The sequence below is a fragment of the Pectinophora gossypiella genome, chromosome 5 (assembly GCF_024362695.1).
Source record: "Pectinophora gossypiella chromosome 5, ilPecGoss1.1, whole genome shotgun sequence".
Taxonomy (NCBI): Eukaryota; Metazoa; Arthropoda; class Insecta; order Lepidoptera; family Gelechiidae; genus Pectinophora; species Pectinophora gossypiella.
In genome coordinates, this window is record NC_065408.1 from 9,464,630 (window position 1) to 9,479,298 (window position 14,669).

Below are 14,669 nucleotides of genomic sequence, written 5' to 3' on the forward strand. Positions count from 1 at the left end.
GCTACCCAGGACAACCTGGACAGCCCGGTCAAGGTGGACTACCTGGACAACCAGGACAACCCGGACAAGGAGGCCACCCAGGACAACCTAGTCAGCCAGGACAAGGCGGCTACCCAGGACAACCTGGACAGCCAGGTCAGCCCGGTCAGGGAGGCTATCCAGGACAACCAGGACAACCTGGGCAGGGTGGACTACCTGGTCAGCCAGGACATCCCGGACAAGGAGGCCAGCCTGGTCAGCCTGGTCAGCCAGGACAAGGCGGCTACCCAGGACAACCTGGCCAGGGAGGTTACCCAGGACAACCTGGACATGGAGGTCACCCAGGACATCCGGGACAACCCGGTCAAGGTGGACTACCTGGTCAACCAGGTCAACCAGGACAACCCGGACAAGGAGGCCACCCAGGACAACCTGGTCAGCCAGGACAAGGAGGCTACCCAGGACAACCTGAACAGCCAGGTCAGCCCGGTCAGGGAGGCTATCCAGGAGAACCAGGACAACCCGGGCAGGGCGGACTACCTGGTCAACCAGGACAACCCGGACAAGGAGGCCATCCAGGACAACCCGGACAAGGAGGCCAGCCAGGGCAGCCTGGTCATCCAGGACAAAGCGGCTACCCAGGACAACCTGGTAAGCCAGGACAACCCGGCCAGGGAGGTTACCCAGGTCAACCAGGACAACCCGGACATGGAGGTCACCCAGGACAGCCGGGAAAACCCGGCCAAGGCGGACTACCTGGTCAACCAGGTCAACCTGGACAACCCGGACAAGGAAGCCAACCAGGACAACCTGGTCAGCCAGGACAACCCGGACAAGGAGGCTACCCAGGACAACCCGGAAAACCCGGTCAAGGCGGCCACCCAGGACAACCTGGACAGCCTGGACAACCTGGACAAGGTGGATATCCCAGCCAACCAGGACAGACCGGTTATCCAGGTACGTTGTATCGGTTTAAATTTATGACGAAATCTTTTAAATCTATTATTTTAAGATTATGATGATTGAAGTACAATAAATACATTAAATGCGACAAAAAACCCAGAACACCATTCATTATGTGTCATAGAACGTGAAATACTTTGCATCCTACGAATAAATATTTTTTTATTCGTAGTTTGCATCATTTTGAGTGTGGTCGTAAAATGTCGACTAAAGAGCTGTAACCATACGGTTCATCATACGGATGATCTCAGGACTTTTTTCCTGAGCTTGTGATTCTACCCGCCCCACAATTTAGGCTTTTGCATGTGGCTTCGTATGGATTTCAATAATATCGCAATAAACATTTAGTACTTACAAAAGCTTTTTTAGTATTAATATTATTTTAGAAGTATAATATATAAATTACAATATCCATACTAATATTATTATTTTAGTACTTACAGTAATGTTTATTTCGATATTATTGAAATCTATACGAAGCCACATGAATAGAATATGTCGTGAACTGTCGAAAAATTGTGAAACGTAATATACTGCTTACAATTTAACGTATTATTATTCGTCAGATTATAATCTATCGAAGTAAAACTGTTAAATCACAATCTTACAATTGTCAAATTGTCAACTGTCCGACGGCTGTCCCTGATTGGTCGGCCTTACAGTAGACCGTTCTGTGTCCATAGAGTTAGGAATAAAACACAGGTGTCAGTCAAATTAAATAATTGCTCTTCAAGATTGTGAAATCAAGTACGTATTTATTAATTATTTAGTAAGTAATCAATAATTCTGACATCACATGGTAAGAAAAAATGTATCAAAATTAAAAAATCTGAAACGTATCATTCAGTATACTTTTCGTGTGTAAGATAAACATGCTGGCGGCATAGGGGTGGCCCAAGGGCCACCCCCGCCGCACCCTAACCTACTGTTATGCCTTGTAAAAATTATGACAAAACACTATTATTCTAAAAAAGAATTATGGATATCTATTTATTAATCCCAAAAATAAGTTATACCTAACAAACCAGTATTCCTAGATGTTATTATGGGAAAGTAAAACTATTATGCTAAAAAACGTTATGCAAAAAGGATTATGATAATTAAAATTATGACAAAAACATTTATGCATTTTAAGAGAATCCCAAATTAACATTATGCTCACTCTAATAGTTTTGTAACTCTATGGTATAGCACGCGAGGTGCGTTTCGTATCACAATTTGACGGTTTCACTTCGATAAATTATAATCTACCGAAAAATAATACGTTAAATTGTAAGCAATATGATACGATTCTTAATTATTCGACAGTTCACAATCTCGCGAGATTCAAATCGATAGATTATAATCTAACGTTATTTTCAATTTTACGGTGACATATCCATACGAGTACGCATCCTGCGTGTACTACAGTACAATTTAACTTAACTTATAATTCAAACTTAACGGCTCTAACGGCTTCCGTGATCCAGTGATTGAGCGTTGGGCTCACCATCCGGAGGTCCCGGGTTCGAATCCCGGTGGGGACGTATCACAAAAATCACTTTGTGATCCCTGGTTTGGTTAGGATATTACAGGCTGATTACCTGACTGTCCAAAAGTAAGATGATTCGTGCTTCGGAAGGCACGTTAAGCCGTTGGTCCCGGTTACTACTTACTGATATAAGCAAGTAGTCGTTACATGAGCCATGTCAGGGGCCTTTGACGGCTCAATAATAACTCTGACACCTGGGTTGAGGTTGGTAATTCACCTCACAACCCACACGATAGAAGAAGAAGAATTCAATCTTATTTAATTACAAATACTTAATTTCATTTACAGGCGGTGATTCGGAAGGGCAGCCCACTGGTACTGGCGTGCAGCCTCCTCCGAACCCTCCAGGCGGCCAAATGCCCCCGTTCCCGATATATGTCATCCCGTACCCGCTGCCCATCGTCCCTAGCCCTGCTTCGTGCCCGTGCTACCTCCTGAACCCGGGCGCGAACGACACCAACGCAGTTCAACAACCACAACAACCGCCGCAGCAACCTCCCAACCAGGGCGCAGCATACGCTCCCTACGGCATTATCGGATTCGTCCCCGTGGTATTCCTACCCTACTGCCCGGGAAATAACACCGATATGCAACAGGCACAGCAGAATTTCCCCAACGCGGTGTCAGTGCCGTACAACTGCGCCCAGTGCCAAGCCAACAGAGACATATACCGCTACCTCGGCAGGGTCAACGGTGGCCGCAGCGCCGACATCGAAGACTTGAAAGAAATACGATCTCTACCAGAACTAGAGCAATTGATCAAAAATCAAATTAAACCTATGAAGAAGAGCTTGCGCCGCATAGCAGCTCACCCGCGAATACTCGACACTACTGATCAAGAAAAGTCAAAGAATAAAAGTGATATTTAAATCGATGAAAGAGTAGTGAAATGATAATTTTGAGACTGTCCGATAGAAACTCTTGGGCGGTCTCAAAATTTTGTCGTAATCGGCACAACTTGTTGTATTTAAGTATATTTATTTCTCAACATGTAATTATTTATAAGATTCCATACGTTGTTTATAAATGCGCAAATGTAAGTTAGTATGTAATATTTACAAGAAAAATGTACTTAGTAATTGTTTTAGAATTTTTCGCAAAATTGATATTATTAGATATTTTGTAAAAAGACACGCGCTGCCATTTTAAAAGTAAATAAATACATATATTTTAATAATACATGAAATTGTTTCATTGTTGATTTACCAAGAAATAATACAACACAAAATCCTTAATTATGTAATGAGGAAAAGGCGTACACTTCCACTTAGCTATTAAGCCTTTTATGACTTATAAATAATGATCAGCGAAACAATACCCAACGGCGACCCTGCGCTGCCTTCCCATCTGCGGACACTCTACTAACAAGCACTCAAGAGGTCTGAATGTGCTTTGCATTATAATTAGGTACGCAAATGTGCTTGGAGATATAATATATTCATAACTACTTAAACTTACCCTATTGGGGGGGCCATAAATAATTACAATGTGTTTTAAGATAAATAAATTAACTACTCGTTGTCTCATCGCCTATAATAATTACGTCTACTAGCTAAAACGTTTTTCAAAGCAAAATGGTAGGTATCTACTTCCTAAGTTTTCTGCCCATTCCAGTGCTATACCATGTGTCATACAATAAACTTATAACTTTTCCAGTCACATAGTAATGAAGAAGTTCGAGTATAACAACATTACTCACGTCTTACCTACATTCTTACTTAGAAAACGTACCATACAACTGTCGTACATGTAAGCACATAGAGCAACACATAAAATCTGGAACAGGCTTACGATTAAGTAAAACCACATCAGTAAGTAACACACAACGAGTAATTTAGTGGGCAACCCCGTCGCCCCTTATTCGCAACCACCCGTTTACAGAAAAAGGGAAATTGCTGTACCGAAATAATGACGTGCTCGTAGTACTTGTACTAACATAATAGTAGCGGTCGTTCTTTCAGAAGAGTAACAAAAATATTTTTCAATTCTCTTAAGAGACGCTTAAGCGTACACTTTAAATAGGTAAGTACACTACACAGCCATCCAGTGGAGGAGGTGTGAATACCATAAAAGTTTTCCTTCAAGCTTAAAAACGTACTCACTATGTAAAGCACTTGTAAAGGAAAGCAAGGTTCCCCAATCTAGGGCCAAACAAACCTGTACAAATAACATGACTTTTATTTTAGCTGGCCCGTCACATTAAAATATCGTTACGTGGGTGTATGACATAAATAGAGAGAAAATCAATCGATATTTTCAATATAGAATCCATCATTACAAAAACCTAGCGGGAAACCAACGCCGTTATATACTAATGAATACATAGATACGAGTACATTGGCAGTCACATATATGTAATTTACTTACTTACATATGTTGAGAGGTCTCGCCAGGGCCGAACTAGCGATAGAGTAGATCGAGCAAATATCCGAAGGGCCAGTCTAACCGTTGGCTCCATCGACCGTTAACTATTCCAAGTACAAAAAATAATTATAGGTAAAAATAAATTTTAAAGTCGGTAAAAAACTATAATAATAAAAAAGTGCAAGCAATTCATCTGCGTTATCACTTTGTTTAAGTAAATTTGGGGTGATTTAGGTACCTACTAGAGGTCGAATCCACCCCGGACTGTTGTCCATGCGTGTAACCACTATTTTTTGCTTACGGTGACAACTGAACGATCACATCAGCGGCGGTAGAACCCGCACGGGGCCAGTTGGTTTATTATCACCCTCACACATTGCGGGCCAATCGTCTCTTTCTTGCCCGGGCCAGTTTTCGGCCTCAGTCCGGCCCTGCGGAAACTCACCGCCGACGTCCGTGACTCACATGCGTAGACACGGGTCACCGCGTCTGTCTCGAACACCTACAACGTATCGTAAAGCAACACGGTAAAGACTACAAAACATAAAGGTTATTGCATAATACGACTTTTGAGCGTCGAAACACACCTTAGTGTAGGCATTAAAATGAGAACACATTGAAGTTATCGCAATACCTGACACGACCCTAGACCTGGAGATATGTAGGTTGAAAACTGTTCTACTAAAAAGTCTATGTAATGCCTAGTCTAGGATTTATGTTAAAATTCTTAACTAAGCCAACAGCAGATAACGATTCCAAGAAGAGCTGGTTACTACTAACATGTATTAGAACCATTCACTTTTTCCAATACTGTATGTATAACTTATGTCTATATTAGTGTTTTACAAAACGAAGACTAAATGATAAACTAGGTTTAAAATACAGGGTGTTAGTGACATCGTAACGAAAAAAAAAATGGAACGCCTATTTTATTGTACTAAAAACGATGGTGGGTGTTTTTCTTGTCGCAAATGTTTAATTAAGATTTTCAATTTTTACTGTGCCGCAATGTAAGTCGAACAACGCGCCACACAGACGCTAAACTTACGCGCGGCTACGTTACGCGTGTGAGATACGATGTTGATATCTAGGTAGGAGTTTTCATTCTCTTGTATTTAGATGCTTAGTAGTGGTTCAACGATTAAAAATGTTGTTTGTTGAAGTAGAACACCTACTGCCACGATTTTTCACGCACGGTACCTACCTACCAGTTATTAAAACGTTCCTAACTTATTAACAATAAAAACCCTACTCTTGCCTTACCTTAATTGTTATTCCTTCGGATGAAGTACCAAGGTAGGTACCCTAGAACATGTCACGTCACGTAGGAATGCAACATCGCGTTTCCTCCGCGGTAGGTAGGTATCACACGCACTCACAAACACAACACCTTGCTCTTTAATAAACATCAACAATCTTCCATACTTTTGCGCAGTAAATGGTCTATGATCTATCATCATAGTCGACACTACTCATTTACAGAATGAAACAAACACTCACAAACACGAAAAAAATATCCTCGAAAAACATCACGCGATTCGGGTCAAGCTTAGTATTCGACTGAGCGGAAGCGCGCGGCGGCGGCGTTAGCGCAAAGCATCAAAGGCGCCGACTAAGGGCGCCGACGACGCACTGGCCGCGGCCGAGTCGAGCCGACGACTAGAGAGGGAGAGAGAGTATGTTTATGGTGCAAGTGACAGAGAAAGAAATAGTATCTGTTCGTATGCCTACTTTATTGGCGAGCGTTGCCCTTGACCCGTGCGCCGGCTATTCACCTGCGCATAGCTGAAGTTGTAGATACGTTATTATTATTATTGATGACATTGATAAAATTTAATAATTAGTAATTTTTATTTGTTTATTTTAAATGTGCGTTCTATGCAGCTTAAAACACAATATGGGACTGAAAAAAATCTATTATTTTTATGAATTTGGCGACAGGAAACTTCACTTGATACCTATCAACTCAAAGAAATACCTAGTATCTGTTCGTAATGCCTACTTTATTGGCGCGCGTTGCCCTTGATCCGTGAGGCTATTCACGTCCGAGTATCCATCAAGACAGATCAAACAAGCCCTAACTCGGAGGTCTTGCGTCCCAGGATCCTTTAATTATGTCTTAGAACCTTCTTGGCCTATGTGGTCCAGTGGTTGAGCGATGGGATGCGGAGGGTCCGGGTTCGTATTCCGGTGGGGACATATCACAAAAATCTGTTTATAAGGCCTTTGGTTGGGACGTTACAGGCTGATCACCTGATTGTCCGAAAGTAAAATGATCCGTGCTTCGGAAGGTACGTTAAGTCGTTGCTCCCGTCTACTAGGTACTTATGTAAGCACGTAGCCGTTACATGAATATTGTACACAGAACAGGATAGGTTTAATTAGTTCTTTACTGATGATTTAACAATGAGATTTAAAACTACGAATAACTTAGTACTTAGTACCTCGGTACGGTACCAACATGTAACAAGAAAAATAAGATCACTCCACTCGGACAATTTTTTTCTTTGAACATGCCGACATTGCCTACGCGGCGGAGTTGCCGAACTATCGATAGGTAGATTATCAATTGTTGAACTTGAAAATTGTCTAAACTATCGAAAGTAGTGATAGTACATTTAGATCGATACTAGCGATAGTACCGATAGGTCTTGCTTTGTAACAATAATGGGTATTGATCTAAAAGATTTATTTATTTTCGATTTTTGTGTAGCGAGGTTTTGCGTAGGTACTTACATACTAAGTTGGTGGATGGTTGACATAGTAGGTAACTAATTACCTAATCTGTGGTGGTTGTGTTAGTTGGTTGTTAGTTATTCTAATGACAACAAAGAATACAATTATTTACTGTTTCAACTGTTTTAGGTAGATAATGGCCCTGATTCCTATGAGTAAATGAATGAATAACCCGGTCGAATCAAAAAGGTATCTCGCTGGTAACTTAATTCTGTCGGTTGTTTTAGATTTCTGCTTAAAATTGACGTGTATTCCATAAATTTTATGCCTGTTGATTATCCGTCCATTTAAGAATAAGAATAAAATAAATTTATAATTTACGATAGACAGAGAAAGAAATAGGATCGGTTCGTAGTGCCTACTTTGTAGGCCGCGCCGCCGCCGCGCCGCCGCCGCGCCGCCGGCGTGCGGCGCGGGGCGCGCGGAGCGGGGCGTGCGGAGCGGGGCGCGCGGCGCGGTGCGTGTGGCCGTTGACCCGTTCGAGCAGCTGTTGTCTCCATTACATCGAAAATTTTCGATAATTTGTCATTATTGTTTTTTTTATTGAAATTTGGGTTCTATGCAGCTAAAAGCACAATATGGAATTGAAAATAATTAAAAACAAAACTCAAAATTTCATGAATTTTGCGACGGAAAATTCCACTAGATATTAACTCAGAATCATGGTCTGAATCATCCCTTTCAGTATTCGTTACGATGTCACTAACACCCGGTATAGTCCGTGTCACGAAAGAAGCCCCGCGGCTGAAGCGCTACTGTCGCAGATGCTGCGTAGAATTATTATGATTGAATAATAATCGAATGATCGAATATATACAATAGGGTACATTACATGTACCCTCATTGATTTGAAAGATGTGTTGCTGTTGCATTTTCTTGTCATTTCTTCTGCTCAGCCATAACACCTTGCGAAATGACGTAAATTCAAAAATGTTACATTGACCTTCAACAAGTTTATCCATGATAATTACGTTGAATAAATGATTCTGATTTCTTATTTCCAATAATGCTCAACATAAAATGGGTATAATCCACGAGTATATAGTCATGTGACTCATAACATTACAAACACATTTCATACCTAACTTGTAGGCAAGATAGATCTAATCTCCTCACAATAGGTACATGAATAGGTATTTTTATCCGCACTGATATTAATCCTGAGGCAAACGAACCGTGATACCGACACTTAAGAAAGCATTAAGGTTAGCAGTTTTCAGGACTCGTCCTTGAGGAGCTGTGTACAATCTACATAATATGAATAATTTGGAGATAGTAATATCGTAGAGTCATATTAAGTAATACTGGTAATCTGGTTGAATTGCGAATTATGGGGCAAATCAGGACTGTTTATTGTTACAAACAATAATAACCTTACGTACTAATTTGACATAACATAGCATCATAGCATCACGCCTATATACCCGAAGGGATAGGCAGGAATGTATAGTATATACACCCATATAGAATATAAGTTACATGATTATATGGTAGGGTGCGAGCTTATTGCCATTATCCAGACTCAAATCCTACAATGTGATATCATTTATCTACGAATATTACTATCAAACTCATGAAGAGACTAACGATTTGTTAAGTGGGTGAATCTCAAAATTTCAAGTTGGTGGCGAAATTTCATATTATTTTTTCGTGAAAAATTGGGTTCCGACATGAAAAAGATCCAAAAGGATCCTCGGTTCCGACATGAAAAAGGAATTTTTCAATTCCCAATTTTCCCAATTTACCCAATTTTTCACGAAAAAATTATACTACCGTCGCCACCAAACTTGACACATTTTGATATTCACCCAAGTAAGAAATTATAGAACATAATAGGTAAGTTATATTACGAAAAATAATATACATTAAGTATACCTATTTATCTATCTTTCACCTTAAAAAGCTTATAAACTAACTTTCCCTTACTGCAAAGAAAAATCTGCTATTGACAGTAAGCTTAGCGAAAGAATTATGGTCGAATAGGTATCTCAGTTGAAATATTTTACCAATCCCTGAATTTATTACAAATAGAAAGATTTAGTGGTGTAGAACCGTGGTAGCCCAGTTGGTTCAACGCTTGACTCACACTTTGAGGTCGCAGGTTCGAATCCAATGATTCTCCAATCTAAACCAATGATTTTCGAATTCATGTTTGGATCATAAATGATTATCACGTGCTCAGCGGTGAAAGAAACATCGTGAGAAAACCCATATTCCCGAGAAATACATTTCGGAGGTATGTGACCTAACCTGTATTGGGCTAGTTTTCCCTTCGCGGCTCGGAAGGTTAGACAGGCAGTCGGCTCTGTAAAAAACAGGACCTGTTTAACCTTCAGGTTAGGTAAGCAGACCCTGAGAAAACGGGATAACGCTAGGAGATGATGAGAAAGATTTAGTGGTGCTACATTAAATATTGTATGGTAGCATCTTCATTATAATGACAACGCACTCAAGAAGATTTAAAAGAAGATCGTGGTCATATTGTGTGTTCTTTACGTGATACTAGCAGAATTATTGTGATCACACAAAAGCCATTAATCAAGAATTGAATTGAAGAAGATCGTGCATATAAACTAGAGCACTGCCTTACTGTTTTACCGACCTCAAAAAGAGGGTGGTTATCAATTTGATCCGTATGAATGTAATAGTATCGTTAGAATTGCATAATATTTGTATATGTTAGTCTGTGTAGGCTTCTAAACACGGGTCCCAAATTACATAGATGTATGTTTGTCCACGCATTTCTTTACATCATTCAAAAAAGAGCAGTTCGCGCTATTTATAAGCTGCGTTGTCGGGACTCTTTGAGGGAGCTGTTTAAAGAAATAAATATACTGACGGTCGCAAGTCAATATATATATGAAAACATTATGTATGTACGTAAAAACTTATCTCTCCTTCCGAGAAACTGTGAAAGGCATACTTACAATACAAGAAATAAACATAAAATTGCTATTCAAAATTCTAGATTAAGTAAATTAAATTCATCTTTTTTGGGGTTATGTATACGTTTTTACAATAAAATACCAGATAATATTTTAAATTTGTCAGAAAATAAATTTAAAGCTCACGTGAAGCTTACTTTATGTAAAAAAGCTTATTATAAGATTAATGACTACCTAAATGATAAAAATGTCTGGTATTGAATGTGTTCCTCTAGTTATTAAATAACTTGTAATGTATATCCTCATTGGTTTTTAAAAGATGTGTTGCTGTTGCAGTTTCTTGTCATTTCTTCTCCTCAGCCATAACACCTTGCGAAATGACGTAAATTCAAAAATGTTACATTGACCTTCAACAAGTTTATCCATGATAATTACGTTGAATAAATGATTCTGATTTCTGATTTCTGATTTTACTTGTTGATTTTCTTCAGACTTCTATATGGTCGGAATAAGTAGGTCTTACAATATGCTGATCAGGTATCCAAAATTGAGTACGGACCTCAATCTTTTGTTAGAAGTTATATAGTTTTAGTTTTCATTAGGTAAGTATTTGTTTCCCAGACTTCAGGGATTGTAGCTCTATTGTTTTCTCGTCATACAGTGCGTTGAGTTACACTGTAATGTTGTATGTACCTTTATAAATAAATATAATCGTGTTATTGTGCACGGTACGAAATTTAACAACAAAGTCCAAAATCGTCTTTTGTTATCAAACTTGATTTCAAGGATTTTCAAAATTGTCGCGAACAACAAAGGCTGTTATACCAATTCTGGGAATCGAATAATGAAAACTTAAGTAATCAGTCCCACCATTGATGTGTAACTATGGGGTTAAACGGTCGTTACGACAGGCTTTATTGTCGAAAAGTAATTGCGTCCTAAAACAGTGAATTCTCCCTGTCATCAAAAAGCAATGGGAACGCCTTCCTAATAAACCATTTAATGCTTCCATTAACCTGCGTTTTTATCGAATATCGAATACCAATATTTTGTTTAGGTACCTACTTGCTTATAGGTACGTACGAACCTAATTATTTTATTCTATACTTAAGTTCAATCATTAAAACAACAACAATTTTTTTACTTAGCAGGAATTTGTAATCGGTGATTTAAACCACTTTGGAATTTGAGAAGCAGTAGAGCTATCGCAGTTATCAGTTGGCAGGAGCAGTAGTCTTCTTCTTCTTCTATCGTATGGGTTGTGAGGTGGATTACCAACATCATCAACCCTGATGTCAGGGTTATTATTGGGCGGCCAAAAACCCCTGACATGACTCATATAACGACTACATACTTACATCGGGACCTCCGGATCAAGAGTCCAACGCACAACCACTGGACCACGGAGGTGTTAGGAGTAGTAGTAAAAGAGACCAGGGTTGAATTGGCGACAACGGTTCTCATACAACCTAAGAGAGAGTGTTCTATCTACCTAAGAGATAATAAATGATGTAAATTTGACTAGCTCAATTGAGAAAGTAGACGTACAATGTAGGTACTTACTAAGATAAATACAAGTCACATGTACCTTTAGTAGGATTTTTTTTTCAATGGCGTCAGTACGTTCTCATTAAAATTATCAACGTACCAAGCGTACCAACCTAGTTCGGAGTTTTATTTCTTAGTACCTACTATCATTATGTAGTGCGGCCTAACTCCTTACGTAAACATCCGTCAACATTACCTCCAGCCTACATTATTTGAACCACGGCCTTGCCCTAACTACCTTAATTTTTGGACGCACTGTTCAGATTTCCTCCTTTGTGTCACAAAAAGTACAATTTCACGGTGTTATGTTTTGACAATTTATAAACATCATAGGTATGTACAAATCTAAGCAACAGTAATATAGCTACCTCCTATTAGGGTACCTATTTGACTGGGTCAAAGATAAATTATAAAATACTAATCTAGAAATAGAAGCCAATCTAAGATGATCAAAAATCAATCAAATTTTACTTTTCATCTTATTTCCGAAATTTATTTATGAATTGAGCAACAATAAATACAACGTTTGACTGCTTTCATTGATGACGTCACAATACAGTATTGCCATACAAACTCCAGGAAAACTTTTGTTTAGACGTTTCGTAAAAAGTATCTCATTTGACTAGATTCTCAAGTAGCCTTATTTTTTCTAGAAGTGGGACTTTTCCTTAAGCAGTGAATCATGTTTATTATCTTTAGATACTGCCTCTACAACTCAACAATTGTTTTTGTTTCTAATATTTGAAGAAAGCCGACGAAAGTTTTCCCATTTTCTTTCTTTCATTACCTTATTTTTTCCCTTCTTTATGATAGACTCATAGAATTTTTTTTTTCATTACCTAGAAAAAGTTTTGCAACGTAGCTCATGGTTTTGATGTGATATCAGGGAGTTGGTATAGAGAAGGGCCTCCCCAGAGACGTAATATATTGCTATCATTACATGCGTCCGAAACGCTCTGGACAATATGCTATAACATTCCACGCTGATTGAGGAATCCATTCCCCGTAAGCCACGGGAAAGTTCAAAAAAAAAACATTTTCTATTTTAATTTTCTTACTTTAGCGTGATGCACACAAAACTAGGAAAGCGGAAGTGTATTTACTCTTGAAAACTATTCCCAGACACACACACACACACACACACACACACCAACTACACTTCCGCTTTAATTTCTGTTCGAAGTTCAAGCCACATTTTAAAATAAACATAAACTATTATTTGTGTCTGTATTTGTTTTTTCAACTGCTGATATGTTACCCCCTCACCAAGCGAGATTGTTATTTTTTATCTTGAAGGCTGTGTCTCTACATAATTTATATAGTTGATCAGTATTATGTAAGTGATCCCTTAAATAAATAAATAAACCTAAGTGGGAAGGGGCGCGGGATGTTATTTGCGGTTTCAAACAAAATTCTCTACACAATTGTCCCACTTTCTCAACTATATACTTATACAGTAATCAGTAAAAATACTTCTTTACAACGTTGTAACTTAAAAATTCTAAAAACTAGAGAGTAAAATATTACTAAAGTGTAATCTTTTCGTTCATATAGACAAAGGAAATTTTACGATTAAGTACGTAAGTACTTATTTCTTCAAGGTTGATAATAGATCTATTGAATAATTGATGTAATTTTTCTGAGGGTAATTTGAGGTTTTCAATATACTTTATCATGACGAAGGCACACAATGACTTATTCATAGGAAAACGTCATTGACGCAATCAAAACGTAACACTGACAAGTCTTAATTGTAACACCTACACACACTTGCATACATTACACAGATCTGCTGCCCTGCAATACTCAAAACTAGTGATGTTCCGAATATCCGTATCCGTATCCGCGGATATCCGAGATAAAAGAAAAATCCGTATCCGTATCCGTGTCCGTTACTTTTCACGCGGATCTTTTACGGATCTTTTTCTAGTGATTAAGTAGAATTATTAAATAAAAACTATAAAATTCCATTCAGATTGTTTTTATTTCTTAAAATCAAATATTCGGCACATTTATATAATGAAAGCAAGATAAAATATCACTTTTATAACAATGAAATAACTAAAACTTTAATCTTTTTTTTAAGAAAATAAAGATCCGTATCCGTATCCGTATCCGCGGATATACATTTTTAACGATCCGGCACTTCACTACTCAGAACGTATATAACGGAACAATCACCTGTAATTATATATTACACAAGTTGTCAATGTTTTATCCTGTACTTACCACGAGATTGCCTATAATGGCGTTAGTCACAGAAACGTTTTTCTTGTTCTTGTGTCAACTGTGAACGGTTTCAATTAAGCAATCCTAATTGGGAAACGTAAGTCATTATGCGTTGCCTTAAAACGAATGTTAACGAAGCCAACGAATCACTTTGGAAAACTATGGACGAAAATATCATAGTAAGTTGAGTAACCGTTGTAAAGAACAAACTTTTTATACTACTTTTTTACTTTCAGAAGTTTCTCAGGCAGACTAAGTCAGATAAGCTTACGTTAAGCACATAGTTTTCTAACTTTAAAGAAAGTTTAATAGGACTTTAATTAAATTCCGTTGCGTTTTGTAAGAAATTCAAGCCTTCTCCTTTCTGAAATAGAATGGTAGCGGTAATCATAGTGGAACTATTTATTTTATTCTATTGCTTTTAGTAGGTCGTC

The 14,669-nt window shown here is 38.5% G+C and overlaps 1 protein-coding gene across 1 annotated transcript in view; it reads left to right on the forward strand.

Moving 5' to 3' along the window:
- Positions 1-3,619, forward strand: part of LOC126366879 (collagen alpha-1(III) chain-like) — a 39,499-nt gene extending 35,880 nt beyond the window's left edge. The window contains exons 18-19 of the mRNA XM_050010214.1: positions 16-936; positions 2,762-3,619. Of these exons, the coding sequence (XP_049866171.1) occupies positions 16-936; positions 2,762-3,342 (1,502 nt within the window). The 3' untranslated portion in view covers positions 3,343-3,619. The remainder of the gene's footprint in view (positions 1-15; positions 937-2,761) is intronic.
- Positions 3,620-14,669: the final 11,050 nt, after the last annotated feature.